General features: G+C 45.2%; 1 protein-coding gene across 1 annotated transcript in view; it reads right to left on the bottom strand.

Moving 5' to 3' along the window:
• Positions 1-743: 743 nt before the first annotated feature.
• Positions 744-27,076, bottom strand: part of LOC147018429 (acidic phospholipase A2 E-like) — a 28,571-nt gene continuing 2,238 nt past the window's right edge. The window contains exons 2-4 of the mRNA XM_085898064.1: positions 14,206-14,371; positions 2,910-3,016; positions 744-2,077 (exon numbers count right to left, since the gene is read on the bottom strand). Coding sequence (XP_085754190.1) covers positions 1,932-2,077; positions 2,910-3,016; positions 14,206-14,371 — 419 coding nt within the window. The 3' untranslated portion in view covers positions 744-1,931. The remainder of the gene's footprint in view (positions 2,078-2,909; positions 3,017-14,205; positions 14,372-27,076) is intronic.

Genomic DNA, 27,076 nt, shown 5'->3' with positions numbered 1-27,076 from the left:
CCACCACGTCACGGAATTATCCATGAGCGACGGCCTACAATTCCGGGGAGTCTGGTGGGAATCGACGTAGCTTTCCCCACCGAGTGGTCTTCTTTCCCGACCCCGCTGGGCTGCAACAATATATATTATATATACATACATACTATTAATGAAGTGGGGGAGAGGAGGGTGTGGAGTGTGAGCCGCTCGGGCTGTTATAAATATATTGTTCATTTGGATCCAGGCTAACAAGATAAACTTAACGAGATGTTTGCAATTATTGGTAAAAGGAGAAGCGTCCGTTCATCCGTGTGTTATAATCCACTGCTGGCGCTCGATAATTGTACAAGCAGGAAAAGGTAGGAACTCGAAACCTCGCATCCACAAATATTTCTGGTATTTCCGTGAGTCCAATTTGCTTCCAAGATCAACAATTATGGTTCACCATCTTGAAATTGCCACTCCTTTTAAATGCTGAAAATTATGCTCAAAAGACCATTTGACTTGAAGGTTTCACGCTGGAAACGACAGGTTAAAAGTGCTCGGGGAGCAGAACTGAGTCATGAAAACACACACACAGCACTTGCGCAAAGACCACGTTAGCAATCATATGTCATTTCGAAAATCCTATATTATCTGCATTATATTTATTTGGGGTATTTTACGACTATCGTTATTGTTGGTTTAAAAGCTTTGGTTTTGGTGCAATAATCTAATGAATGGATTGAAGTACAAACGAAAGCAATTTACTTTTTGTTGTTTGTTTATTATTAATCTTCTGCCACACCGTTGAGTTCAAACTTGATCACTTTTTGCCATATGTTCGGCTGTGCCACCTCCATGGTTCCTGACGTGTATGTACTCACCGTGGTCAAGCCAAAAGCTTCAATAATCAGCTCAATAAATGTAACAGATTAACCTGCTCAAGGTAAAAAAAAAAAAAACTTTTTTTTTTTACTGGATTTGGATCTCCTTTGTATCATTGCTGTGGCTTCATTGCATTTATCAGGCAAGCTGGCTTGGGATCCCAGGATCCTGAGTTTGAGCCCCGTTAGCTGCTGAATTCACACCAGGTGGGGTCGACTCAGCCTGTCATCCTTCCGAGATTGGCAAAATGAGTAGCAGTGTACTGGTAGAGGGGCACAGCATTAGCGGCACACCCATGTTCCGAGAAATGATGACGACCCGGCAGCCAAAGCTGCCATGCCCAACAAAAACAAATTGTATTTATCGAGGTCAGCCATGTTGGCCTGCCTTTGCAATGACAGGAGTCATTTTTCTTACTTATGAACATGACTGCCATAGGTGAGCAACTTCCCATTTTCCAAGATGTGCATTGGGCATAAATAAGTACATTTTACAGGCTCTATTTTTCAGTAATACTCTATAAACGACAACAGCTACACCTACTTCGTGGTTGACAAAAACTGGCATAACTCTGTAACCAAACATCAGGAAAGCAATCATGAATTTGAAGGCTCATCGACCAGCCAGCGATTGAATTAAAAAAAAAATCTCGTCTTGCATTCACTTCCCTGCATCGAATTCAACAGCCAGCCCAGAGTAGGTTTCATCAGCCGATCACAGGCCGAAAAGAATTATGAGCGGGCCAACAGAAATTATTTGGAACGATAATGTGCATTCTTTGAGGAAAATTAATTGAATTGTATTGAATTCAAGATGACCATAAGTTGCAATGCTACATTTTCACATGGAGGGCACTAAAAATTTCTTCCCAAACCTACTGCGCTCTTTGGAGTGTGGATGGACCGTTGTGCTCTGCTGATGTATGGGCAAAGTTCCTGTTCACATCACAGAAAGCACTCCCTCGCAACAACACTTGCACGATGAAAGGCAGACAATGACACCCCGTGCCTTCATCACTGTTGTTGGGGTCTATACAACTTGTCTGTTCCGTTGTTGGAGATCTTGTGAACCCGTTTGTATCTGTATTACTTTTGACATGGTGGACTCGACCCAATGCATAACCCAGGTGGCCATCTTCTGAAGAATGAGTTGTATGGACATCGTTGAAGGCATAAAGCGGCCTGCAGGTCACATTCACACACCATCTTGGCACAGCCTTCATTATACCCAGCTGTGAAGTAAGAGAAAAGGGGTTTGGAGTAAGGACAAGACTTGCACAAAATAACGCTTCCTCCTTTTGTATGCAACACATGGCTGGGGGTGTAGCTGTGCTGTTGATGCAGTGCTTCCTGTGGGTTCGAGAAGTAATTTGGAATTTGACTAGCGAGTCGGCAATAGCTTGCCGACTCAGCAAAGGACACCGTGGGGACTTTAACGCCCACCAAGTAATGCTGACAAATGGGACACCAAGTTTAACGTCCATCGAGGGAGAGCACACACATTGATGAATTACTCTGCCCATGAAACACTGGAATGACAGTTTATAGCTGGGCCGAGATTCAAACCCAGGATAGACAGCTTGGAGGTGAGTGTGCGTACCTCTTATGCTATCCTGTGAACCCCCGATCACGGTATAAAAGGCCGGTATACATATTATGCACACAAGAAGGAAGGGACGACGTTCAGAAGAAAAACAGAGGAGGGAAGGAGGGTGATGGGAGAGTCTTTTTGAAATGGGTGGGTCGGGAAAATAAATATACGAGTTATGGGTGTCAAAAAGAAGGGGGTTTTTTCAGCATAAGGGGAAATTGGGGAGGGTGAGAGGGATATAAAATGCAGTAGAATCTCTTGTGCATGTCATGTCAATGTCCCCAAAAATGAGAGGGAGAATGATAACTGAAATCATAAGGCCCAAGGGTGAAATGGCCATCTTTGGAGAATGGAGCAACACGTTCTCCTCTTGGTGGTAGGAGGAACTTTTTGGTTGTTTTCGGGGTTTTCTTGAGGAAGGCAGCACAATTAATGTGTCACAGATGTAGGTGGTGCTAGTAGGTACAACCTACCGCAGTTGGCGGTTCCGTTCTCACAATTGTAGCCGTAGTACTGCAGGTAAGGGTTACAACCAGCATTCTGAGCCTCCCCATAGCAGCAGTCGTGGTCAAAGCAACAACTGCAGGTCACAAAGACATCATATGAATGATTTTAACTTCTGAAAGCCAAATGTTTCTGTTGGTCCATAATTTATATGCCAGTGTGTTATGGATACTGTCAATGTGATGTTAATTCTGTTACTGTGATATTAATCGAAACTGCCAATGTGATATTGTTACGAATCTGGCAGCCATGAGCACACAACAGCCAGAGTCCTTATAGATCAGTTGTATCGGTAAGTACGTGTTTTTAGTTAGGGTCACGTCCCTAGTCTAATGGGTATTAAATGTTCGTGCGCTGCGGAGTTATTTTGATAGATAGGATTTTTACATTTTACATCACTTATAACAACGACAACAATGCCCACCTTCGCTTTCACAACAACACTCTGCTCACGGCATTCTTCAAGCGCTCGCCAGCAAGCGCGTGCGTGGGCGGAGTTTAACATGAGCATGGCGTACCTCTTTGGCCAATCAGCAAGGAGCGGGAGTCTCACCCGCCCCATCTCCCACTCAGCACCATCGCCATTACGCACGTGGCCGGATGTGAGGAGGTAGGCGGAGCTACAAACGCCTCCGATCGGGACTCCACCCAGAAGGGTGGAAGTTGCCCCGCCTACCGTGGGCCCATCCAATGGAAGACTGCCAGGGAATCGTGCGATGGGTCCGACCAATCAGGAGGCGAGTGGCCAGGAGAAGAAGCCCCTCCCACCTGAAGTGAAGTGAAGTGAGTGGTTGTCAAGACAAGCAGGGAGAATTTGCGTCCAGTCTGCTCGAGTTTGCGCCCTGGGTGTTTCGATGCTCGTCTGCCTGGGTTTGCGGCGGACTGCATCCCGTACTTCGGAGGTGTCTCGTCCGGCGCATTACAGCGAGCGGTTGAGTTTCATCAAGGGAGATCACCTCATCTCGCCTCCTCTGGATTCGGCTGCCCTGGTCCGTCCTTTGGCGACCAGAGCTCCGGGAAGGGGTGGACAACCAGCCGTGCACTCGCGGCCAGGTAGCCAGCCGGCCTGACTCCCAGCCGAACTATCCTCCTCGGCTGGAAAACCGAATAAAGACCCGGCGGGTCCATTCTATTTTTTGTGTGTGCGTGTCTGTGTGCGGGTCTGTCTTTTTCTAAGTAGAATTGTTAAGTGCTTTTGCTTGTACATTTGATACACTTCTTATTCGGATAACTCTGCTCTTAGTGTTCCCTTCCCCCCATTGTAAATAAATCCCCTCTTGTTGAATGTCCCAGCTCGTCCAACTTTTCCTTTCTATCATTGGTTTGCCACGCTGCGAACGGGAATTAGGAGGCCTCATTGCTGCCAAAATCGTGCAATTGTCCTGGCAGGATTCTGGAACTCTCCGCTTGGGGTATGGCTCGGTAACGGCCCAGATCGTGCAGATCCTGCCAAGGGTGAATTTCCCCAGTAGTTTGGACGGCATGGGTATTTCGGTATATTAAAATTGGCAATTAACCCTCCTAACCCGCATGGTCGATCTATTGGCGATCTTTGGTCTGATAAGGGACCCGTCAGCTCCGGAGTTATCCGGGGTGACGACCTATAAATTCCGGGTGTTCGGTGGAGCCGACTCCACTGTTCCACCTAGCGGTCGTGCTCGCCATCAAGATCCGGCCCCACAACAATATTAATCAATATTGTCAATGTGATATTAATCGATATTGTCAATGTGTGGTTAATGTCCAATATCCAAACGCTTGAGCACAGATGATAACAGAGACAGGTGATCATCCTCTCTTAGGGATAGGACATTCCAGGCAACCACCCGAAGGGACCGCCTCAGGTTAACCCAAGGAGACCGCCATCTGGTGGACAACACCTCAGCACCACTCCAACACACTCTCCCGCAATCTGACCCAGGGACGTTACCCCCATAGTTTCCCTCCTTTCATCAAAGATTGGGGGTCCTGAAGGCTTTGCCCCAATCCTGTCATCCAGTGAGCTGCCCTGCGAAGGGAAGCTGCACAGGAGGTACTCCCACGGAGTGGGTTTTTAGATTTTTTTTTTGCGTTTTTGTGTTTTGCGGAATGAAGGGTTTTACGGTGGCCGGAGTGCAAATCCTGCCACCAACCTCCTAATAAAAAGTAAGCCAACTGCAGGAGGACGTCCGCAGACACAGTTGGGCACTGGATATGGATGGCCGTTGGCTCACAAGGAGCTCCTCCACCCTTTGACTGGTTTTGTTTTTAATCCTGCTGGGTGTCCATATCCAAACACCCTCCTCACCAGAAAACCTGGTGGGGGAGACGGTTTAGTCGCCGACAACCCGACCATGGAACAGGTTAGTACAGGTTTACATGGAACCTGTAGCAGGTCACAGATCTAACCTGACCTGACACAAAATACTGTCAATGTGATGTTAATCGATACTGTCAGTGTGATGTTAATGGATACTGTCAGTGTGATGTTAATCGATACTGTCAATGTGATGTTAATCGATACTGTCAGTGTGATGTTAATCGATACTGTCAGTGTGATGTTAATCGATACTGTCAGTGTGATGTTAATGGATACTGTCAGTGTGATGTTAATCGATATTGCCAGTGTGATGTTAATCGATATTGCCAGTGTGATGTTAATCGATACTGTCAATGTGATGTTAATCGATATTGCCAGTGTGATATTAATCGATATTCTCAATGTGATATTAATCAATACATGCCGAAACCCTATCAGACGGATTCCGTTCCATGAGCCCAATATGATAACCAGTGGTGTGTCTTGTAAGAGCCGGACCCAGTCGATGTACTCCATGGCCTTACCTAATGAGGCCTACAAAACGTCCTTGTACACGACATTTTTGGTGTACACTACTCCTTGTGAAGAAGTCCCCTGATTTGTGCTCGTGTCTACTTTGACGTACAAACACCGTGTCAAAACTTCTCAGGTCACAGTACCGAGAAAAACGTGACGCGACCACGAGGAGGAGCACAAAATTGGTCCTTCAGTATTAATATATAGATACAATATTTCTCGTTTCATTTTTTGTGTCGAATTCACATTCTGAGGTAGTCAGCATGTGCAGAAGAGGGTTTTACATTGCAGACGCTATTTTCGAGGAGTGGAGTTACACCTCTCAGTGGTGATGGTCTGTCGACGACAGACGTAATGACGTCAGCGAATGACCGATGATGAAACAGTTTCAATGATGTGCTTCTACAGCTTACCGATTGAAGCTGCGATGAGCACCTCATTTATAAATCAGATCCCTCATTGTTAAACAAAATTATGTGCATATGTATACCATCATGCATTGTCTTTGTGCCAAGTATGAATAAAATCTGTCCATAATGTCTGAGATATGGTTGCAGTCAGGTCAGGTTCGATCTGTGACCTGCTACAGGTACCATGTAAACCTGTACTAACCTGTTCCATGGTCGGGTTGTCGGCGACTAAACCGTCTCCCCCGCCAGGTTTTCTGGTGAGGAGGGTGTTTGGATATGGACACCCAGCAGGATTAAAAACAAAACCTGTCAAAGGGCGGAGGAGCTCCTTGTGAGCCAACGGCCATCAATATCTTGTGCCTAACTGTGTCTGCGGACGTCCTCCTGCAGTTGGGTCACTTCTTCTTATTAGGAGGTTGGTGGCACGATTTGCACTCCGGCCACCGTAAAACCCTTCATTCCGCAAAACGCAAAAAAAAATCTGAAAACCCACTCCGTGGGAGTACCTCCTGTGCAGCTTCCCTTCGCAGGGCAGCTCACCAGATAACGGGATTGGGGCAAAGCCTTCGGGACCCCCAATCTTTGATGATAGGAGGGAAACCACGGGGTAACATCCCTGGGTCAGATTGCGGGAGAGTGTGTCGGAGTGGTGCTGAGGTGTTGTCCACCAGACGGCGGTCTCCTTGGGTTAACCTGAGGCGGTCCCTTCGGGTGGGTGCCTGGAATGTCCTATCCCTAAGAGAGGATGATCACCTGTCTCTGTTATCATCTGAGCTCAAGCGTTTGGACATCGGGATTGCAGCTCTCTCTGAGGTTCGGAGACCGGATTGCGGCGAGATAATGGTGGGTGGTTACACCTACTATTGGTCTGGTCGCTCTGATGGTTACCATACCCAAGGAGTTGCTGTAGCTGTGTCCAATAAGCTGACCCCAATGATAATTGAAGTAACACCGGTCAACGAGCGTATTATGAGATTAAGGATTCGTCACTCCTTTAGGTGTCATTTCCCTGGTCTCTGTTTATGCTCCGACTGAGGCGAGTGATCTCACCGTGAAGGACACATTCTACGCCACACTCGAGTCTGTGGTTGATCAGTGCCCCAGACGAGATACACTTCTAGTCTTGGGGGACTTCAATGCATCGACTGGAACTGATAGGGATGGTTATGAGGTGTGTGTTGGTCCCCATGGGTCAGGAACTATGAACCAGAATAGCACTAAGTTCCTTGACTTTGCAAGAAGTCATGGACTTAGGGTGGCTGGTTCATGGTTTCAGCACCCACAAGCTCATCGCTGGACTTGGTATTCCAACGCTGGCGGTGTGGCAAAGGAGATTGACCATGTCCTCATTGACGGTCGTTGGAGGATGATCCAGAACTGCAGGGTCTACCGGAGTGCTCAGTTCCTCAATACTGACCACAGGCTTGTTGTAGCAACTCTAAAGCTGCACCTTAAATCCTGCAGAATGGTACCATCCCAGCCTAGGCTGGATGTTGCCAAGCTCAGGGATGAGAGAGTAGCTGAGGAGTTTGCGAACAGGCTGAGTGGACTCTTGGGGGGGTCTGGGTGCTTTGGGGGGTCCTGAAGAGTTGTGGAGCGCCTTCAAGACCACCGTCCTTGATGTTGCCGGTGGATGCCTTGGAGCTCACTGCAGGGCAAAGAAGAATTTTGTCTCTCAAGGGACACTGGATACCATTGACCAGAGTCGCAGGGCCAGGCTGAATGGCAGAGCTGAGCTGTTCAGGGAGCTGAGGCGTAAAACTGTACGTGCACTGAGGGTGGACAAGGAGGCCTATGTGCGAGGAATCTGTGAGGGGGTAGAGCATCACCTGTGGACAGGTGATTCTCATCCCGCTTACAGGGGAATTCGCGCATTACGTTCATCCAAGCCCATCCCTCGGAGCACTGCAGTTCGAGCAGAGAGTGGTAGGCTCTTGACAGAGGAGTCTGAAGTGAAGGCCCGCTGGGCCGGTTACTTTGAGCGGTTGTACCAGGCTGATCCCCCAGCTGTCGAGTTGGACGTCAAGGGTGTTACAATCCCTGTTGCTGACCCTCGAATCAACTGTGGTCCACCTACGCTTGTGGAAACACGGGCTGCGGTGAACCAGTTGAAACGGGGCAAAGCTCCAGGGATCTGTGGCATCCATGCCGAACTTCTCAAGGCTGGTGGAAATGCTGCACTCGTGTCGTTGCATGCAGTTTTGTGCTCTGCCTGGAACACAGGCATCATCCCAACTGACTGGAAGAGGGGCCTTGTTGTCCCTCTCTGGAAAGGGAAGGGTGATCACCAAGACTGCAACAACTACCGAGGGGTGACGCTGCTCTCAGTGCCGGGCAAGGTCTTTGCTCGGATAATTCTCGATAGGGTTCGCCACCATCTGCTTGAGCACCAGCGTCCAGAGCAGTCAGGCTTTACACCAAAGAGGTCAACGATTGACCGTATCCTTGCACTTCGTGTCCTCACCGAACGCAGACGAGAGTTTCGGCAGGGGCTGCTTGCAGCCTATGTTGATCTCTGTAAAGCGTTCGATTCAGTGAATTGGGATGTCCTCTGGAGGATTCTTGGTCTTCGTGGGGTGCCACCAAAACTGATCGATCTGATGTCTGAACTCTACTCTGGTACTGAGATTGCTGTGAAGTGTGGTGGTACCATCTCTGACTTATTTCCAGTTGTTGCTGGAGTTCGTCAGGGGTGTGTACTTGCCCCCACACTTTTCAGCACTTGTATGGACTGGATTCTCGGGAGGATGTCGGAGAGATCAAGTTGTGGTGCATCGTTTGGGAATGTCAAGATCTCGGACCTTGATTTTGCAGACGATGCAGTCATCTTTGCGGAGACTTTAGACATCCTCTTGGGGGCCCTCGAGGTGCTGAATGAGGAGTCGGAGCCATTGGGATTACAGGTGTCTTGGGTCAAGACTAAGATCCAGGCTTTCGGTGACATCTTGGATGCTGCTGTCCTGTCTGTGTCTGTTTGTGGTGAGGATGTTGAGGTCGTGGAGAGATTCACTTACCTTGGCAGTGATATTCATGTCTCTGCTGGCTGCGAGTCAGAGGTCAATAGACGTCTGGGTCGGGCCTGGGGAGTCATGGATTCACTGGATCATGGGGTGTGGCGCTGCCGGTACCTGTTCGGGAGGACGAAAGTCCGAGTCTTCAGGTCCTTGGTACTTCCAGTCTTGCTCTATGGATGCGAGACTTGGACTCTGACCAAGGATCTGAGATGGAGACTTAATTCCTTTGGTACCAGGTCTCTTCGGAGAATCCTTGGCTATCGCTGGTCAGATTTTGTGTCCAACGAGCGGTTGCTGAGAGAGACTCGGATGAGATTTGTTACCTGCATAGTCCGTGAGCGTCAGTTGCGGCTGTATGGACATGTGGCTCGTTTTCCTGACGCTGATCCTGCTCACCAGATTCTCTCAGCGAGGGTGTCTCATGAGTGGAGGAGGCCAGTGGGCCGACCACGTGCCTCATGGTTGCAACAGGTTGACTATCATCTCAAGGAGATGGGGATGGGCCTGGCATCTGCCTGGGGGATGGCCAGACGGAGGCCCCTGGAGTACCGGCGGAAAGTGGACGCAGCGACGCGCTGTTCTGGCGCATGCTCCCATACCTGACCTGACCTATGGTTGCGGACGCACATGGACATAAAACTCGAGACCAAATCCATAAGCCCTCGTTTCGGACCAAGTACACATACGTACGGCTTTTGTGCATATACCATACATTGTGGTTATAAACCTGGGATCATTCCAATTGCACTGGGCCATGGATTAACACCAAGGCCTGAGGAATGCTGTTTCATGGAATGGCAGTGCATATTTTATTGGGGTAGAGTCAGGCCAGCAGTCTGCTGTCCAACCAATGGGTGTAAAGCTGTGGGGTGGAGTCAGGGCAGCTGAACAATGTACCAGGTGCTAAAAAAAAATTCCTAAGTCTAAAAAGGCCATAACTCGATGAAAAATTTATGAAACGCTCTGAAACTTGAACTTGTCCTTTAACTCATCATATCAAAGCCACGTACTATGTTTCAGTTGAATATGTTAAACAGTTTGGGGAAAAAAAGTCAGAAAAACCACAGGTGGGACAGACTGAGAGCAAACCAGCAGTCCCTTCCAGTAAAACCTGTGGGGCACCAATGATCAAGAAACTATGTTAAATTCACAATCTCGCAACATGAGAGAATCTTGCAATATGTGACAGAGGGAGACAGACAGATAAGCGTTTTATTAGCTTATCTGCAATTGGAATTCCAGATAAGGTATTGCCATTGTGCATCATCCATCCATCCATCCATACTTCTCCTATTTTGACTTCTCCGGCCAGACCGCTGTGCCGATCCAGCTGAAATTTGGCAGCAAGGTTCCGCTCCTGACTGGTAATGGAGATTGCAAAGCTCGTTCCGGTCAAGTGACGTGAAGAAGGTTACATGACGGACTTGGTAAATTCCTTCAAAAGTCTTCCTCTCCAGACCCACCTCTGAGAAAGCTCTCAAATTTGGGTGACAACATTAAGCTAGGGTAGAAATGTTAAATTGCAGAGGCCATGCCGAATCACGTGACCGGAAGTGCGTCAAAATGGCTGACTTAGTCAATTAATTGTAAAATCACAAAATTCCTTCCAAAATTTTCTTCTGCGGACTCACCAGTCAGAATGCAACCAAATGTGGATTCAATTAGGCCAGGGCCCAGATAAGTGACAGGGCCAGTCGTCCTATTTTTACCCTGGCTGAAGGAAAGGGCATTGCATTTGGGTCTGTTTGTCTGTCTGTTTGTTTGTTTGTTCGCACAGAACTTTCGTGTTCTCCTCCACAACAGCTTGTCAGATTGAGACGAATTTTCACCATAGGTGCGACTACTCATGTGGAATGTTTTAATCATAATTATGATATCAGAGGTCACGTGGTGTGGCAGCCAGGTTGGAAAAACGGAAAAACTTTGGACCTCTGTATCTCTGAAACTGCACCAAGGAAAAATTTTGAAACTTGGCACACGGCAAGTACTCCTCATGGGGAATGAGTGTGATTTTTTTTTAATGATGTCATAATTGCATACGTAGAATGGTACATCTGATCAGTATGAAAATTTTAGAGGATCATCTAGGAATAAAATGGTCCACAGAAAAAAATTTGATGTCATCGGTCACGTGATTCGGCAGCCATATTGGATTTACCCCCAAATCCTATAAAATCTTCTCAAGAACGACGAGACAAATCGAGGGAAACTTCACACAAATGTTCACTAAGCCATGGGTGTACAATTTTTTAGATCCTCGTGGAAGATCTCTAAGTCTTACTCATCTTCTTCTTCTTGTGGACTTTTTTGTTTCACAGCCTACAGTTTTCATCGAAACTTCCAGAAACTTGGCATATATATGTAAAAATACCCTGTGCAGACAGTAACCATTTCCGATTTTGAAAATTCCTCCTAGAAAAAAAGTTATGATGTCAAAATATCTCCGCTAATGGAAATCGCCTAAAAAATTATCTCAAACTCGGCAAGCTTTGTGAATTCTGTTTGCGGGAATCGAACAGGGCATTAGCAGAGGTGAATTACCGCAATATATGATACATCATTTTGACGTCATATCAATTTTTATGATGTCATTCCTATTTTTTGACATTTTTTTTGTTTCACAACCCAGAGTTTTCATGGGATCTTCGTGAAACTTGCCATGTATATGCAGAAAGCCCACGCGAAGGCAGTAACCATCTCCGATTTTGGAAATTCTTCCTAGAAAAAAAAGTTGACGTCATAATATCACCGCTAATGGAAATCGCCTAAAAAATTATCTCAAACTAGGCAAGCTGTTTGAATTTTGTTTGCGGGAATCAAGCCGGGCGTTAGCACAGATAATTTATCGCAAAGCTGATACATCAAAATGACGTCATATTCGTTTTTATGACGTCATCGTTAAGAGGACGAGGATCTTAGCTCATTCGAGCTTGTTTAATGAATAAAGAAGGTTTTCTCTGGGGCCGCTTAATCAATCGACATGAAAACTCACAATTATGATCCAGTAGTGATGGGGATTACTTTTTTTTAATTTCAACCTGATCGCACACATGGTCTGGAAGCCAGAATTGTTTTTCTTTTTTTGATCTGGGTTCTTTTTAAAAAAATTTTTTAATAAGGCTCACTTGGCTGTGCTTGGATGGGTTTAAGGGGAGAGGAGTAGCAGCTGAAAGGCGAATCCTATCCAGGTTCCTCCTGATGACTCCAATGCTGGACTGTACCAATTTGGTTTGCATTGAATTTATTTGAATCCCATTCTGAGTTCAATTGAATAATAATAAACGCGATGGGTCAGAGTGAGGTATCCAAGCAGGATGTCTTGGTACCCGGTCATCCCTGCCATCTGTTATAAAGTGGCAGCTCTCATTATGTCTCTTATTAATTACGTAACACACCAGTACACAAACGCCACACAAAATACACCACACAAAACAAGTTCTGGTGAGGGTCTGCAATCTCTAATTGTTCTTCCGAGTTAATTTATGAATTCCGATTGATGACGGTTTTTGTAATTGCATCAGCATTCTTTAAAGGTGGAAAATTAAATTGTCTTGATGGTACCTGCAGAAGATATTGGCATCCTGTCTCCATTGTAATTGGTTCATGGGATTTGGGTGGGGCGATTAAGACGTCTGCCGACTCCAGCATTGTTATCTTTGATACTGACTGGATGTAGGGACAGCCCATTAACGTGCACACAACTGTGAAGCCGTAGCACGGCCATCTTGGAACTCGCAAAAGGAATGTACACATGTACCAACATGCACACAACCGTGATACTCAGCACCACCAGCCGCCCACGTGAGTGGATCTTAAGACCCAGAGCCGAAAAACATTTTCAAAGCGAAAATATATAAACACGGACACACACCCATTTCAATATTCTTGCATCACCTTTGGGGTGATACTCTGATATCCATCTCAATATGTACACATATCTATGGTGAGAAGGTTTTTATTTGAAATACAGGGCTCATGGTGCTGACACAGTTCCATAAAGAGAAAACCTATCTGAATGCAGGGCTCATGGTGCTGAGGTGCATCTCAAGACAGGGTTCATGGTGCCGAGACTGAGATCCATCTCAATGCAGAAACAGGGCTCATGGTGCTGAGATCCATCTCAATGCAGGGCTCACGGTGCTCAGACTGAGACACATCTCAATACAAGGCTCACGGTGCTGATACAGTTCCCCCTCAATGCCGGGTTCATGGTGCCGAGACTGAGATCCATCTCAATGCAGGGCTCATAGTGCTGAGACTGAGATCCATAACAACACAGGATTCATGGTGCGGAGATTGAGATCAATCTCAATACAGGGTTCTTATTGCCGATATTGAGATCCATCGAAATACAGGGCTCACGGTGCTGACACAGTTTCATATCAATGCAGGGCTCACAGCGCCGAGACCGGGATCCATCTCATTGCAGGGCTCATGGTGCTGAGACTGAGATCGATCTCAATTCAGGGCTTATGGTGCCAAGACAGATCTATATCAATACATGGTTCATGGTGCTGAGACTCAGATCCATCTCAATGGAGGGCTCATGGTGCCGAGACAGATTGATCTCAATATAGGGCTCATGGTGCCAAGACCGAGATCTATCTCCTTACAGGGCTCATGGTGCCGAGACAGATTGATCTCAATACAGGGCTCATGGTGCCAAGACTGAGATCGATCTCCTTACAGGGCTCATGGTGGCGAGACTGAGATTGGCCAGCCACCTTAACCGCTAAGCCAACACCAGGCTGTCATACAGCTCTGAACGTTCAGTTGGCAACACCATTTCACAGTTGCGTGAGACGGGTGCAGAGGCAATTTTGTTCTCCGATACAATCCATCGTTCCTATAATTAGACTCACCTTGTACAACTCTGTCCGAGTCGACATTTTATCGACTCGAAGGTAAACACGTTCGTTGGATGCAAAACTTACACTCTGTGTCAGGGGTGGTGGAAGAAGTTTTCAACAATTAATATTTTATTATACAAGTTTGTGGTAAAGGGCATGGCTCGTATGGCTCTTACCTGTCCGACGCATCCACAGGTGTCCCAGAACCGCCGAGACCACAATAACAACCGTAACCATTGTAGTCGAGTGGAGAAGCGGGAGCGACACAGCGGATCAAGTGAGCGAACTGGAACACGTTTCGCATTTCTAGTGTCTGCACTCGGCTCGTCGGAAGGGCACCCACTGGCAAAGCCACAACAAGCTTTGTATTAGGCACCACACCATCATAGAAACACGCTGCAACACTTGATGCCAATGCCGGAACGATCGATGAACAATTGTCACAAAATAAACAATTCTGAACCTATTTTTTTTTTTACCTTTACAAGAGCGAGGATCATGGAAGAGCAATATTGAACTGACAATGGGACAAACATTAAGAGAATGAACGAACAAGAAAAAAAGGAGACGGAAAAGGGGAGGAAACACTCAAAGTTGCAAGTAACATGGTTGGGTTAGGAACGGTAATAATGGGGGTAATAAAGATCATGGGTCAGAATTGGGGATATATCAAAATGGTGGTGCGCTGCTTGCTTGAAGTCGTGGAGGGAAGTGCGAGACAGACCAGCCTCTGGAAGGTAGTTCCATAAACAGGAGAAGCGAGGAATATAATAGTTCAGGTGTGAAGTCAGCCTGGATTTTCGAAGTTTAACCAGAAGAGGGTTACTGATATAAGTTGCATCCTGAAGTTGTTGGGGAAGGTTGGAGGACTGAAAGAGTAGAGGGAGCAATGTTGGAGAATATACGGGAGAAAACAGAGACCACTGACCTGTCTGTGATGTGAGAGCAACAGACCTTGTGCTTCGGCCTCATCATGGAATATTCCAATGATAGTCCAGGCACCCTGTGGATATACCCGAAACAAATTACAATAGTTTTCGGACATTATTTTTCCAAGTTCTTATACATCTGGGAGATTCATATTGAAAATCTACCAAAATAAAAATAGTGGAACATATTTTTAGGGAGACAGTTCAGCCGTACCCCCTTAAATTCCAGAAATTGTATCGGGTGAAAATACAAAACAACAGAAATACATCCAAATGCTTTCAAAATGAGTTATAAATGTTATGGATGAATCGTATAGTCATATTAAATGTCACTATTAGTCCAGTTTATACAAACAACACGAGTTCAGTAGAGTGCAAACCCTGTCCCGGCCAAAAACGCGGATCGATTTTTACTTCAATACCGGTGTACTTGTATTGTTGTCATGTAAAGCACAAAATAGGCCAATATACTCCTATTTATGTTATAATATGATCTACATACAAATATCCATTACTATGATTCTTAAAAATGTGTAGCTCTGCAAGTTTTACACTGTGTGAGATCGGTTTCGTAATAATTTATTGATGATTTTTTTTGCAGAAAGTCTGAAGTGAAACATCAAGATGGATGACTGTGTTATTTGCCAAAAAACAGGGTCGGGTGGAGAGCGAACTGTTACATTAACACAAAAGGGATGTGATGGTATCCTGAAAGCCAGCGAAGCCAGAGGCAAAGATATAACAGTCGCAGCTGGCCAGTCTGTCCATGTGAAGTGCAGAAGTGACTATACCAACCCCAGATCAATCCTGTATCACAACAAATGTAAACTTTCTGGTGAACAGGATCATCATCTTCAGCACACACTGAGATCGAAAGAAACTACATTCAGTTATGACGAGGATTGTCCATTGTGTGGTTGTCCAGATGTATACAAAGGCAAGAAATCAGAACATAAACTTATTCCTGTTAGAACAATGGATTTCCAGAACAAAATGCTGAAGGCATGTGATGAGTTCAAGGGAGAATGGGATGACATTGTAAGAGGTAGGGTGCTTTTTGTTCAAGACCTGCCTGCTGCAGATGCAGTATATCACAACATTTGTAGTGTTAACTTTAGAACAGGGAAACAGGTGCCAATCGTTTTTCAGCAAGCCATAGAGCAGAGAGCTGCAAAATGCAAGAAAATCAGTGGAAGTGGCAGACGCAAGGACTCAAAAAAATCCGAAGCTTTTCAAGCAGTAGTAGAGTATCTTGAAAACAATGATGACGAGCAGGTAACCATCAACGATTTGATAAGCAAGATGAAATTGTATCTCCAAGATACTGACGTAGAGCCGTGCAGCTTTCCACATTTGAAAGCTGAACTAAAAAAACATTTCAGTGACAGAATAACCATCACAGAGATCAATGACAAACAAAATGTAGTAACATTTCACACCACCGCTTCCAACATCCTACATAGTTTTCATCAACAAACGATGCAAGACAAAAAGGATGAGAAGACCCACATAATTGAAGCAGCAGCTAAGTTCATAAAACAGGACATAAAAGACCTTGATCAGACCAGGAACACCTATCCCACTCCCACCGAAATATCAACAGAAACAGCACTGGAGTTCGTGCCACCATCCTTGCAGCAGTTGTTAAACACAATATTCTGTGGAAAAGATCGAAGCACCAAAATTGCTTCAATAGGACAAGCGATCATGCAGGCAACGCGGCCTCGTATCCTTCTGGCACCATTACAAATTGGTTTGGGTGTTCAAATGCACCACCACTTCCAATCAAAATTTTTGGTGGATTCTTTATATCACCATGGGTTTTCCTGCTCTTACAGTGAAGTGAAGAAGTACGAAAGAAGTTCTTCAGTTGCACATGGCACAGAGATTCAAAACTTCAGTGCAAACAATTTTATACAATATTCTGCTGACAATGTTGACCACAATGTTAGAAGTATTGACGGCAAGGGTACATTCCACGGTATGGGAATTATTGCTATACCCGGGACAAAATCATCAAGAACCGTTCCCAGAGTGAAAGTAACATCTGGTGGTATTGCTTCTGTTGGACAGATAAATGTTCAGCACTTCTTCTCAGAAAGAGATAGCTTCCAGTCTCTCCTCTACCAGCCAATCACAAACCCAAATGTGAAAGAACCATGTGCAGATGTAGATCTACTTTGGAAGTCATCGCTGCTGCTGAAAGTCCCATGACCCCAGTGGTCTGGGTTCATGCAGCTCATCCACAAAGGAGAACATCCTGGTGTGTCGTCGGTCATGTTTCTCCCCATGATTGATTTGGATCCAAACGATCTCACCTGCATTTATTTTACATTAAAATTCATATCTTCCCATGCAAGTCAGTACCCAACATACCCAGTGGTGACATAATGACCAAGTACCTCCAGATCAATGGGGCTGGAAAGTGAGTGAAGGGAAACTGGCCCCAATTTTGACCAACAATACACCAGCACCACAAAAGTTACTGAAAGTGATACGGTGTAATTGTGAAACAGGGTGCTACAGTTTGAGATGTATCTGCCGAAAAAAATGGATTGGATTGTTCCATGGCCTGCAGTGAATGTCGTGGTGTGTGTGCAAACATTTCACTGTCGGCTGACACAGACTCGGAGGAAGACCCAACAGAGCGTTAATTTGAGTTTTAGATGTCCGTGGCCTCCCGATGTTTCAAAACAGATTCAGCTTCAATTGTGATTGTTTAACCCTGGTGTATACAGATGTACTTGATGTGTAATACTATGTTATATAATGTACTATTTAAAGTTACATAAATTTTATAAACGCGAGACTTCAATATGTGAAATGTTGTTCCCGGTAGGTACTGTGGCCAGCCGCCCGCGGAGCCCGGTCACCACCAATTTTACGAATGTGGAATCATTCTGACCCATATCAAGTATTTCTATAGGTTTAGATTATGTTTTTAACTTCCAGTGCAAATATCTGATGCTCCTGTCGTATATTAAACTATTGTTTATAAGACTGAAACACATTTGTTATTTTTCATTTTCGACATTCAAATTTTGAATTTTATGGGTGGGGGTAAGTTTTCTCAAAACAACAAAAAAAAAATGTTCCCCTGTCGTTCGTTTGGGAGGCTTCCATACAAAAATGAGCTTCCTGGGATCCATTGGCCACCTGATGAGTGGATCAGGCCTTCAGGAGCTGTTGGAAGTAGTGTATGCTGACATTATTGCTTTTAGTAGATTAATTTAGTGTTAGTAGACATTAATTTTGGTAGATTTTTTAATAGGATAGTCCCAGGTACATTAGGAATTATCAAAAACAGGTTTGAAAACTATTGTAATTAGTTTCGGGTTACCACCTTTTTCAGCACAGGGTGCCCGGACTATAATGTTGAGAGTTTTACATTTCACAGAATCCAGAGGAGACAGATGTGATGCTGGGGTGCCAGCCCACAGCAGAGAGCAGTTTTGTGTTCATTGTCGAACATTGTGTTCCAATGTGGGGATTAAATGAATGCTCCTTTAAACGTAACCAATGCATTCCGATTTGGGATCCAGGATTTGAATGTATTTGTATGTAACCGAGCCGTGTCCATAAGGAGGTCTGGACAGATTATATAAGGATCTTTTTAATATCCCCCATTCATCCATATTCAGGTTGACCCAGGCTGCTGGTTGCATCACACCTCTGGGAGCGTGGCGATAGGACGATCGCCGCAGTACTCTGTATGGAGGCGCGTATAAATTGTTCTGCCTTCAATGACGAAGGCGCCGGGTGGCATTGTTTTCGGGTTGTCCGTCCATCCATACGTATGTCCATCCATGCTAATCTTGTTTTCTCTGCAACCGCTTATCAGATTCACAAAAAAATTTCACCATAGGTGCAACTACTTATGTGCAATGTTTTTTATGATAATTATGACGTCATATGTCACGTGGTGTGGCAGATGCCTGGTGTTGGCACAGTGGTTAGGGCAGCGGCTTGGGATCCAAAAGGTCCTGAGTTCAAGCCCGTTGGGCCACTGAATTAATACACCAGGGGGTTGACTCAGCCTGCCATCCTTCTGAGGTCGGCAAAATGAGTACCAGTATACTGGGCCGGTGTATACCCCGGTGAGAATAGGTGTACCATATCCCTGTGTCGTAAGAGGCGACCAGGGTTGCGTCAGGAAGGGCATCCGGCGTAAAACATGTGCCAAATCACTATGCGGATCATACGGATGATCCGCTGTGGCGACCCCTAATGGGAGCAGCCGAAAGAAGATGTCACGTGGTGTGGCAGCCATGTTGGAAAAAAGGAAAAACTTCACACCTCTATCTCCAAAACTGCACCCCAGAAAAAATTGAAACTTGGCACATGTGGAGCACTCGCCATGGGAAGCAAGTGTGATTTTTTTGATGATGTCCGCAGCCTGATGGAGTATTGCTCTCCACTCAGGGATGGTGCTCCTGCCTCTCACCTTTCTTGGCTTCACGTTGTGGAAACCAAGGCATTTAGGATCACTGGTATCTCCCATGACAAATCTGTTTTTGGGCCTCTTACTCTCTCATCGCAGGCAGGTCGATGGTCTGTCTTTTCCCGTCTCCTCTCCAGCCTCGCCCCACCCCCCCCCCCACTCTGTCTGCAATTTGTCCCGACCATATTTCCACAGGGCGCTCAAGGTCCGCCAGCAACCCCCTTCTGGTAAAACTACCAAAATCACGAATCACTGCTCACCTTCTCTTTCATTCCTCTTTTTTTTCCCACCTTTGGAATAAACTCCCACACTCTGTTCAATCCCTTTCTTCCCTCCAGGCCTTCAAAACAGTTGTTCACCATCACCTATCTTCCCCCATCCAAAACCTTGATCTTTTCTACTCCCGTTAATCCACCCCAAACCCACCTCCTTCAAATTCCCCGTTTTCCTTCCTGAAAGTCCCTGTAATGTCCATCTTGTATTCCCCATGTTCCTCGCCCCATCCCTCTCCCTTCCACAGATCTAATGTCTCTGCTCCCCACTGTTTTGTCTTTCCCTCTCCCACCCCTCTTGCTGTGCATTGTGTGTTAAGGCTTGGTCACAACGAACCCACGACACGACAGAAAATTTGGGCAAATCGTGGGTCATCGGGGGTTGTCGAAAGACAGTCCTACGAAATTTTGAGCATCGTGGCATCGACTTGCACCTTTTTGCTCGACGATTTTTTGTGGTATCTATGTCTTGTGGCTGTCGTGAGTCTGTCGTGTGATTAAATATCTTGTCGTGGGTACCAGAAGTAAATTTTTTAGTCAAACAATCTTACGACTGTCGCACAACTGTCCTACGACTGTCTCACGACTGTCGCATGACAGTCGTGAGACAGTTGCACGACTGTCATAAGACTGTGGCACGCGCATCCCACGAGTGAACCACGACCTGATCACATGAAAAACAGCCCCCCCGACAACTCACGATGGTCCCACGACTGTCGCACGCGCATCCCACGAGTGAACCACGACCTGATCACATGAAAAACAGCCCCCCCCCCGACAATGCCCGACAACTCACGATGGTCCCACGACTTGCGACACACCCACGACATATCTTTTTTTTTCTGTAGCGTCCCCATCGCCAAACCATCTTTAATGTGTCGTAGCCCTTGTGACCACTTGAAATAGATTTCGGGCATGTTGCAAGATGTGGCCGCGACAAATATTTTATGGGTCTACCACGACAAAATTTCGTACAATCCGTTGTGCCCGGGGACTTAGCTCTCATACGAGCTTCGACAATGTGTGGAAAAAGAAAGAAAAAAAAAGTTACAGATGGATTCATTATGACATCATAATTACATATGTTGAAGGCTTTATCCAATCAGTATGAAAATTTTGAGGGTCATCTAGGGCTAAATTGTATTGGAGGGTGGAGGTGTATTGATGACGTCACAATCACATCGGTCAGCAGCCATTTTTTTTTTTTAAACATAAAAACCTTTCAAAAACATCTCTGAAGCAGATGAACAGATCGAGGCAAAACTTTACAGGTTTGATCACCGACAATGAGAACCAAAAAGTTCTCCATCGATGACATCATAGGTCACATGGTTTAGCAGCCATGATTTTTTGAATAATAAACATTTTTAAATCTTCTTCTCCAGAACGGCTTGACTGATCGAGGGGAGACTTCGCCCACATGTTCCCTAAGCATTGGGGATACCAGAGTGTTCACGAATAATTAAAAGGTCACATGGTCTGGTAGCCATATTGGTTTTAAAGAAAATCTTTTTTTTTTTTAATTATTTTTCTTGAACCGCTTCATCGATCGACATGAAACATCACATTTATGATTTTGCAGTCATATGAAATATATGGTTTAAATTTCAACCTGATCGGACGTATGGTCTGTCAGCCAGAATTATTTATTATTATGAATCTGGGTTCAGAGGTTTAAACTAAACTTAGTACAAGTATTATAATGATGTCATAATGTGGGTGGAGGCATATTTGGCGACGTTGTCACATCGAAGAGTACCCTTCTAGTTTTATTTTATTTGCCAGCATTGACTCACAAGGGTCTACTCTATTCAAAAGGTAGTGGGACCTTAAACATCCAGAAACGAATGCTAGCAGATGGGACAATTCCATTAGATCTCAACATCCCCTCCGAGGGATCGAAGATGCAATACCCCGCTGCAGGTGAGAGTAGGAATTTGGATTTGTTCAGGGTGCCTGCGATAGCTCACATCCACACATTAAGGAATCACACTACCTGTGAAACACCAAGATGATAGTTTAATAAATTATATCTGGGCCGCCATTCGAACTCAGGCGAGACAGCTTCCAGGCTATCTTTACCTTCAAAACCATGTTTTTCCATAAGTATGTTCTCCCATCATACCCAACAGTTACTGACTGCCCCAGTCTCCTTTCTCACCCACCACCCCTTCCCAATTGACGTTTTGCTACCTGAAAAGCACCTGAACGTGCAAGGTGCAATACACTAACAAACAATAATAAATGACATAATGGTGGATAAAATAGGACTTAGTTTGGATCTGTGATGTCATACATTTACATGAAGAAAAAAAGCAATCAGAGATTGCAGACCCTCACCAGGACTTGTTTTGTGTGGTGTTTGGATACTGGTGTGTTATGTCATTAATAAGAGACATAATTAGAAATGCCACTTTATAACTGCTGGCAGTGATGACCGGGTACCAAGACGTCCTGCTTTGATTGGACACCTGACCCATGATGTTTTTTTATTATTATTCAATTGAATTTAGAATGGGATTAAAATTAATTCAACTCAAATGGAAGACTAAATAGGTACAGTCCTGCAATGGAGTCATCAGAAGGAACCCATGCATGCAAAAAGCAAAGATGAAGTCATCAGGATGAACCTGGATAAGATTTACAATTCCGCTGCTACCCCGCTACACTCAAACCCATCCAGAAACAGCCAAGTGAAACTTGTTCAAAATAATAGTACTAAAAAGCAAAAAGAACCTAGATCAAAAAAAAGTACATTCTGGCTGCCAGATAAGGCATCCAATGAAGTTGATATTTAAAACATGTATTCACCATCACCACTAGATCATAATTGTTAAGTTTCACATCGATTGATTAAGCGGTGCCAGAAAAAAACATTTAATATTTTTCTTCAATCCAATACGGCTGCCAAACCATGTGACCTATCAATTATTCCTTAACAAACTTGTACACCCATGGCTTGGGGAACATTTGTGTGAAGTTCCCCTCGATCTGTCCAGCTGTTCTGGAGATCTTTTTTTTTTATAGGTTTTAGGGTAAATCCAATGTGGCTGCCAAACCATGTGACCTATGACATCATATGTGTGAACCTTTTGTTCCTCATGGATCGGCGGTCATACGTGTGAAGTTTCCCCTCGATCTGTTCAGCCACTTCAGAGAAGATTTTTGAAGGTTTTTTTAACAATATGGCTGCTGAATCATGTGACTGATGACATCAATTTTTTTTTTGTGGACCATTTTATCCCAAGATGAACCTCAAAAATTTCCATACTGATCAGAGGTAGCGTTCTACATATGCAATTATGATGTCATAACGGGGGAAAAAAAAAATCAAATTCCCCATGAGGAGTACTTGCCGTGTGCCAAGTTTCAAGTTTTTCCTTGGTGTGATGTCAGAGATACAGAGGTCCAAATTTTTTTCCTTTTTTGCAACATGGCTGCCCCACCAACCACGTGACCTTTGACATCATAATTTTCATTGAAACATTATACATGATTAGTCGCTCCTTTGGTGAAAATTTTATCTAATTCCGACAAGCGGTTGCGGAGAAAAAACACTAAAGTTCTGTGCGGACAAACATACATACAAACAAAGACAGACAGACAGACAGACAGAGACAGAGACAAATGGACCCAAACGCAATATCCTCTCCTTGGCGAGGTGAACAAAGAACTTTGTTCCAGATGGAGACATTCGGCCCATCATGCTTGTGTTACACCAACACCGAGCAGGTACCACACCATCCATCCACATGCAAGCTGGCTACAAGTCCTGCCAATAACTTTATAACATTCCATCCGCAATTCTTACGAGGTACCTATCTAATTCCAATTTGCACCTATCGATTGTTTCTGCTACCACTACCTTTCTCGGGAGACTATTCCATTGTACCCACTCGGCACCCTCCACATTTGCTCCTTGAAGGTTGCCCATCACTCTGATGCAGACCACCCACTCATTACCTTTACCCAATCTAAAGCTCCCAAATCACTTCTGATACCCTAAAAGCTAGCCCTTCTAAAATCTAACAACCTTATAACACTATCGCGAACTTCACGTCTCAATAACAGAGTTGCACTTTCACGATATTGTGCTCGCTTGACCCAAAATGCTGTCCCACCTCCACCATATTGAGATAGCTACGAAAAGAGAGGTCCGACACAGGACTCCCCCTCGTGGGCTTTTGAAGAAACTGGGAAAAAAAAAACAATCCTGAACTAGATCTAAAAACAAAAAACAACCCCATATGCTCTGCTCTTTCCCTGTTACTGGACCCAATCTATCCCAGGCAAGTTAAAATCCCCTATAATATCAATACACAACCCTCATCACATACCCTTCTCAATTCTTCACATATCCATCTTTCCTGCTCTTCCCTCACACCAGGAACCCTGTAAAAGAATCTTGCAAGTATTTTACTGTTTTTCTAAATGTCAAATCCATATCCACACAGAATCCTCTCCTGAATGTTGTGCCCTTCTCTCGATACAATACAATACAATACAGTACTGTCTTTCACCAAGATTTCCACACTTCCTCCCCTTTTCTCTTTCCCATCGCACCTATAAACCCTGGAGCCTTGAATTCCTGTCCTCCAGTTGGATTGCTCACTAAACCACATCTCACAGCAACGTCGTCGTACACCTGTCCACCCAAACTAGATACAGCAGCTTCCAGCTCTTCCATTCAAGCTCCCAGCATTCGAAAAAACAACTTCAACCTTTCCCTTCCAATTGATCATCCCCTGCTATCCCGACCCACCAACCACATCCTTAGCCTCGAGTGAAAAAAAGACCCAATTTCATTCTCAAGAACCGCCGCGAATCTCACCACTCCCTTCCATTAAGCACCCTGCCACCTGTGAACAAACATACGATACACTATGACTATGCTAAGATCCCCACATATTCACAAACCCAACCACCCCCTCCCCAAAACACAAACACACCCCCCCTCCCCAAAGCACAAACCCAACCACCCCCTCCCCAAAACACAAACACACCCCCCCTCCTCAAAGCACAAACCCACCCCTCCTCCCCAAAGCACAAACCCACCCACCCCCTCCCCAAAGCACAAACCCACCCCCTCCCCAAAACACAAACCCAACCCCACCTCCCCAAAGCACAAATCCAACCACAAACCCACCCTCCCCCCCCCCAAAGCACAAACCCAACCCCACTTCCCCAAAGCACAAATCCAACCACCCCTCCCCAAAGCACAAACCCACCCCCCCCTCCAAAAAGCACAAATCCAACCCCCCACACCACCAAGGCATTTTCATTCACCGACAGTCTGATCCCGTTGCCTTTTTAACTGCGAAGATGGTTTGTGGACAAGACAGAATTTGTAGATGAGGAAGCGGCTACCTCTTCTCAAGCAATCCTTGATTCTGTTTTTGGACAAGATGACGCGTCTTTACGCCATAAATCAATTAAATGCTGGGACAGCAAAAGCAAATTCATTCAACAAATATTCCTTGATCACCATTTCTGTCCAATGTAGCGGTTTTATCCAAAATTTCAACTAATGGACTTTTTTTTTTTTCTACAACTGAGACCAGTATGCTACCCTACAACTTTCCCATCCACTCACCTCCCTCCCCTCCCCCCAATCAAATGTTGTTCAAAACCATTAAATGTCCTCTTCCTTACAAATTGAATTTTACAATGCAGGTTCAAACAGGTGCAGTCATGAGTATGAGGTTGTGTTCGGTTACCAAGCAGCTAGCCATCACTTGCCAAGCCAGTCGTTCCTTATCAACAGTTTCAAATGGAGTGCTTGCTTTAGTGCTTAAGGCACTTGGCAAGCACACTGCAAGAAACGAGGTAACTGAACATACTCTTGGCCTACAACTATATTTCATAATGCGCATCAAGGCTCGACTGATTCAGCAACTGGACTGGACGGCATCAGTTCACATGTCCTAAAATCCTGCTATGCTGCTCTTTCACATCCTCTCTCTGCCCTTTTCACCCTGTGCTATCGGCGTGAATAGGTCACCTCCCATCTGCTTAGAAATCCACCAACATCATTACATAAAAAAGGTGCAAAAAACGAATCTCCTTAACTACAGACCAATTAGCTAAATTCCAATCATCAGTAAGATTATGGAATCCATCATCGCAGTTGATATTAAATCTTTCCATTTCTCCAACAACCTCAAGATCCTAATTTGGTTTCAAACCAGGTCACTGCACCTTGGACACACTTCTTCTACTCATCCAACAATGGATGAAAGACTTCAATGTTAGACGTGACATCAGGGCCGTCTCTCTGGACATATCTCGTACTTTTGATACAGTCTGGCATCCTGCCTTTCTCTCCAAACTCTATGCCAATGGCATCCAAGGCAAACTGCACCCTTGGCTAACTGACTTCCTCCAATATTGTAGCCAACATCGTGGTGGCATCGAGTTAAGTCTGTTTCTGGAGTATGTTCCCCCTCCATCCACTCCCTGACCTCAAATGGTCGCACAGCTGACACTGCACATGAAAAGGCTGAATGCCTAAACACTGTGTTTGCTTCTAAATATTGTGTCCCAAACCCATCGCTTTCTGTAAACACCTTACCCAGTTGCACCCAGCTGTGAGTAGACCTTGTGTCCTTTTCTCCTGACAAGGTGGAGAGTTTGCTGTCAAACCTCGACTCAAATTCTGCAACCGGTCCAGTCGACATCAGTCCATGTGTCCTAAAAACTTGTTCTGCTGCTCTTGCTCACCCTCTCTCTGTTATATTCACCCTCTCATTGGATCAAGGTCATCTGACATCTACTTGAAAATCAGCAAACATGACTGCCCTGCATAAAAAAGGTGCAAAAACAGATCCCTGCAATTACAGACCAATCAGCCTTCTCCCAATCATCAGCAAATTAATGGAATCCATCTTCACTTCAGACATTAAATCCTTCTTCTCCAATGGCTTGATTTCTGATGATAAATTTGGATTCAGACCAGGTCACTCCACCCTGGATATGCTGCTTCTGCTCTCCCAACAATGGTTGGAAATCCTCAATGGCGGACATGAAATCAGAGCCATATCCCTCAACATATCACGTGCCTTCGATACGGTCTGCCACCCTGCTCTGCTCACCAAACTCTCTTCCTATGGTATCCAGACATCTCCACTCATGGCTCGCAGACTTCCTCTCCTGTGGCCCTAAATGGAGTTTTCTCATCCCCTCTTCCTGTCCAGGCTGGAGTTCCTCAAGGCAATGTTCTGGGCCCTGTTCTTTTTCTGGTTTTCATTAACCATCTCTCTGACTCTCTGGAAAATCCTCTTTATCTCTTTGCTGATGACTCCACCCTCTGCTGAACCATCCCTCATCCCTCAGATCGGCAAGTACCATCTTCTTCGCTCGCTGCAGATCTGGGTAAAAATCACAAACTGGTCCAACACGTGGAACG

This window comes from Eptatretus burgeri, chromosome 10 (assembly GCF_056783735.1).
Source record: "Eptatretus burgeri isolate ZD-2024b chromosome 10, Ebu_testis_v1, whole genome shotgun sequence".
NCBI classification, from domain to species: domain Eukaryota; kingdom Metazoa; phylum Chordata; class Myxini; order Myxiniformes; family Myxinidae; genus Eptatretus; species Eptatretus burgeri.
This window is presented reverse-complemented; position numbering and strand designations above follow the sequence as displayed.